Genomic DNA, 3,880 nt, shown 5'->3' on the forward strand with positions numbered 1-3,880 from the left:
ACGTCGCCAATTCTCGTCTACGTCCTTCCCTGCGCCGCAAGCCACAATCACCACTACATCGACACACCCGCGTAGTGCTGCTGGGTCCACTCCCAGGACCGCTGAAGACTGGTCTTGTGACCGGAGCAGGCCCTATGGCGACAGGACCAGGACCGCTACGCAGGCGGTCCTGTCCATGGTCCCGGTTCCGGTCCTGGTGAATTACACCTTCGTGAGGATCAGGGAGGACTGGTCATGACCGGTCCAGGACCGCCCGAAAAGACCGTAAAGGACTGATACTAATAGGGACCGGTCTTCCGGCGGATGTACAAACCAGCGCCGCATTCCTCGCACCGGGGTGTGTGCTCGGATCAGCGGCAGCCCCCTGCCGAGCCCCGCTAGCCTGCCCTCAGGCCACCTCCCAGCTCGGGGACACGCTCGTCGCGACTGCCACTGACTGCTTGAAATGTGCTCCAGTGAGCTATGCGCCTTCAGCTACAGAATAATCTATCTCTTACCTTGGATGTTCCCAACACAGATGCCTGCTATGTTTAGGTGCTTCCAGCGGTGGAACACAGTCGGGCAATGGCCTCGGTGCGGTACTAGGGTGACTTGCCGATGATTCGAGCCCTCTGCCCGGCGCGAGGTGGGCGAGGTGGTCTTGACCGGTCATGACCGCGAAGGACCGCAAACCAGTCTTGACCGGTTATGGGACCGGGGTCCGGTCCTGTCTCACGAGGACCGTTTGCGCAGTCCGGTCCGCTCCAAATAAATACGATCCCGTCTGGTCATGGTCCCGGTCCCCTCACTCGGGGGTCCGAAAACCGGACTTGACCGGACCCTGCAGCACTACCCGGGTGACCGGCGGTGGTCAAGAGTGTGGTGTCAACGTTGGCTGACGATGCACGTCGCGTAGGTCAATGTGTTCCCGTACCCCAAAGCAGACGTCTATGTGGCGGATCCGCAGATTGTCAAGGTCAGTTTCGTTCAGTTCCCATTGGGATGCTATGGTTGAGACCGTTGTCTTTGTGGCAGGAGATGATCGGGTCGCGGGCGCGGTTCCCGAAGCCGACCGAGGCGTACGAGCTGCTCAAGGCGTTCGGGACGAACATCATCGCGACCGAGGGCGACGAGTGGAAGCACCAGCGCAAGATCGTCGCCCCCGCCTTCTCGGAGGTGCGCTCGACTCCCAATCTGCTCAGATAAGTAGCCGTATATATTGACCTCAACCCGACGTGAGCGCAGAGGAACAACAGACTCGTCTGGGACGAGACCGTCCACATCCTCGAAGACGTCTTCCAGAACGAGTGGGGAGACAAGGAGGTTGTCGACGTGAAGCACATCATGGATCTCACCGTGCCGGTTCGTGCTCGCGGTGTCTTTTACCCCGCTCTGCCAGCGCGACCTTACGAGTTGCTTTAGATCACGCTTCTCGTCATCGGGGTGGCAGGCTTCGGCCGCCGCATCTCCTGGAACGAGGACAAGATCGCGCCTCCGGGGCACAGCATGACGTTCAAGGATGCGCTGTACGAGGTGTCTCATCGGCTGTGGATGAAGGTCGTGTTCCCCGACTGGATGCTGGGCTTGGGCACGCCTACCATGCGGAAGTTTCTGCGCGCGAACAGGGAGCTTGAGGTACCATTCACTGCGTGGGGGGCATGCTGACAACCACGTTAATATGTGTCTGTGTGTAGAGATACTTGACCGAGATGGTGGAGGCGCGGCGATCTGCGGAGGTCAAGGAGGAACGGTACGACCTGTTCAGCAGCTTGCTGGACGCGAACGAAGAAGAACTAGATAGTGGGGCGAAGCTCTCGAACAGCGCACTGATTGGTGCGTTCCTTTGACAGCGACTTCGGCTGGACGTCCACTCATGCTTTTCCCATTCAGGTAACGTCTTCCTGTTCTTGGTCGCGGGCTACGAGACGACAGCGCATACGCTCGCCTACGCCTTCATTCTGCTCGCGCTGCATCAGGAAGAGCAAGAGGCATTCTACCAGAACATCAAGTCTGTCCTCCCAGCCGATCGGAAATCGGTACGTCCCCGACTTTCATATGCCCAAGTCTCTACGAACCCCCTGCTGCCTAGACATACGAAGACTTCAGCTCGCTCTCCTACTCGCTCGCGTACGTCTCCACCTTTTCCTCACATCCCCTCCCTTGCGCTGAACACTCAACCAGCGTGATGAACGAGACCCTCCGCTGGTTTCCCCCCGTCGTCTTCATCCCCAAGGTTAACGTCGAAGACACCACTTTCACGCTCACCTCACCCACCACCGGCGAGAAGCGCACCGTCCCCGTCCCGGCCGGGACCTACTGCTCAATCTGCACGCCCGCGCTGCACCACAACCCGCGCTACTGGGACGCGCCCGAGGCGTTCAGGCCCGCGCGCTTCCTGGGCAGCTACAACCGCGACGCGTTCCTGCCGTTCAGCGCGGGCGCGCGCGGGTGCATCGGGAGGGGCTTCGCGGAGACGGAGGGTGTCGCGGTGCTGACGATGATCGTCGTGCGGTACAGGGTGGAGGTGAAGGAGGAGGCGCGGTTTGCAGGGGAGACGTTCGAGCAGAGGAGGGCGCGGTTGCTGAAGAGCCAGCATAGCTTGACGGTCTAGTGCGTGTTTTGCCCGTCTGTTCTTCATCTCAGGTTGGGGTGCTGACGATGCATCGTAGTCCTGAGCGTGCTCCACTGGTGTTCAAGCGGAGATAGGCCCTCTGAGGGAGAACGATGGCTGCTGAAAGGGTTTCCGTGCGTGTCCTGTCTTCTGTAGTTCTGAGTCATGTTGATATAAATATTTAAGCGCATGCGTTGCGCGACCGGAGTGTACACGCAAACGTTGACTATCGACTAGCTAGTCCGATACTCCGATGCGACTCCTGACCAAGCTAGCATCCTACCTAGACTTTCATACCGTGAATAACATGCCGGCTTACGTGACTGCAGCAAGCGTAAGCAGCACATACTTTTATCCACCCGCAACGTTCCTCATAAACTGTTATTCACATTGTCAACGTATTTGCGACTACACTTAGTGTGAAGGGATATGAAGCAGACCGGATCCGACAAGCCTATTTTCGCCTGCTATGGCGAGCCCTCCTCGTCTTCTCGATGTGCTCATACAGGAGCGTGCGCGCCCGTTTGTACGCATCATAAGTCTCGACGATGGTGACCGTCTGCCTCTCGACACCCTCACGCGGCGCCTTCGCGATGACGATCTCCGCTCCCGACATTCGTTTCATCTCATTGATGTTGGTGCCTCCACGACCGATGATGCTCCCGACCATGTCCGAGGGGACATCAATCTCCCGCGTGAAGGGTCTGGTGCCGGTTGGCTGTGTGACTGGCGATGACGGCTGGTCTGGTGCAGCGGGATGGAATAGCACCGTGCCGGCGCAGAGTTCATCGTCCTCAAGGAAGCAGAGGCAGATGTCACGAACGGCCCGGCGGATGGACTCGGATGTTCCACACAGCTGCATAATGTGCTCAGTGGAGTTTGGGAGCATATGCTCGCGCGTGGAGATCTGCGCCCCCGAGGAGGCGTGCATGGCTTTGATCTTCCTGCCGTGCCTGCCGATGATGCTGCCTAGCATGTTGTGTGGAATCAGGAGGCGAAGACAGGTGGTAGGTGCAGAGTCAGACTCGACAGATGTAGATCTGAGCGGATGGGTGCGGATGAGGTCCGACGCGATGAGGAAGTAAGCCTGCAACGTCGCGAGGTATGCGTATCAACAGACCGTACTGCCGCAGCTGTTGATGCGGGGATATTAAGTTCGCACCTCTGTTGCACTCTCTACAGAGCCAAGCACTCTCAGAACTTGCTCGCCAACGCCAGGAATGGCTTCGCTAAGGCTGGCCGTGACGCCAGTCTCTTCCTGGAGTCTCATGAGGTTGACGCTGTTCTTCC

The 3,880-nt window shown here is 58.7% G+C and overlaps 2 protein-coding genes across 2 annotated transcripts; one reads left to right on the top strand and one right to left on the bottom strand.

Annotated features, from left to right (window-relative positions):
- The first annotated feature begins 587 nt into the window (after positions 1–587).
- On the top strand, positions 588–2,840 carry DICSQDRAFT_141903 (cytochrome P450). Its single transcript, XM_007371651.1, has 9 exons — positions 588–955; positions 1,015–1,155; positions 1,225–1,341; positions 1,402–1,614; positions 1,674–1,812; positions 1,870–2,015; positions 2,069–2,106; positions 2,161–2,589; positions 2,649–2,840. The coding sequence occupies exons 2-9, from the start codon at positions 1,018–1,020 to the stop codon at positions 2,683–2,685; spliced, it is 1,257 nt and encodes a 418-aa protein (XP_007371713.1). The 5' UTR covers positions 588–955; positions 1,015–1,017; the 3' UTR covers positions 2,686–2,840.
- A 204-nt stretch (positions 2,841–3,044) lies between these two features.
- On the bottom strand, positions 3,045–3,860 carry DICSQDRAFT_175774 (uncharacterized protein; the record flags this gene model as incomplete). Its single annotated transcript, XM_007371652.1, has 2 exons — positions 3,045–3,677; positions 3,753–3,860. The coding sequence occupies 2 exons, from the start codon at positions 3,858–3,860 to the stop codon at positions 3,045–3,047; spliced, it is 741 nt and encodes a 246-aa protein (XP_007371714.1).
- Between the last annotated feature and the right edge of the window lie 20 nt (positions 3,861–3,880).

The sequence above is a fragment of the Dichomitus squalens genome (genome assembly GCF_000275845.1).
Source record: "Dichomitus squalens LYAD-421 SS1 unplaced genomic scaffold DICSQscaffold_158, whole genome shotgun sequence".
In the NCBI taxonomy this organism is placed as follows: Eukaryota; Fungi; Basidiomycota; class Agaricomycetes; order Polyporales; family Polyporaceae; genus Dichomitus; species Dichomitus squalens.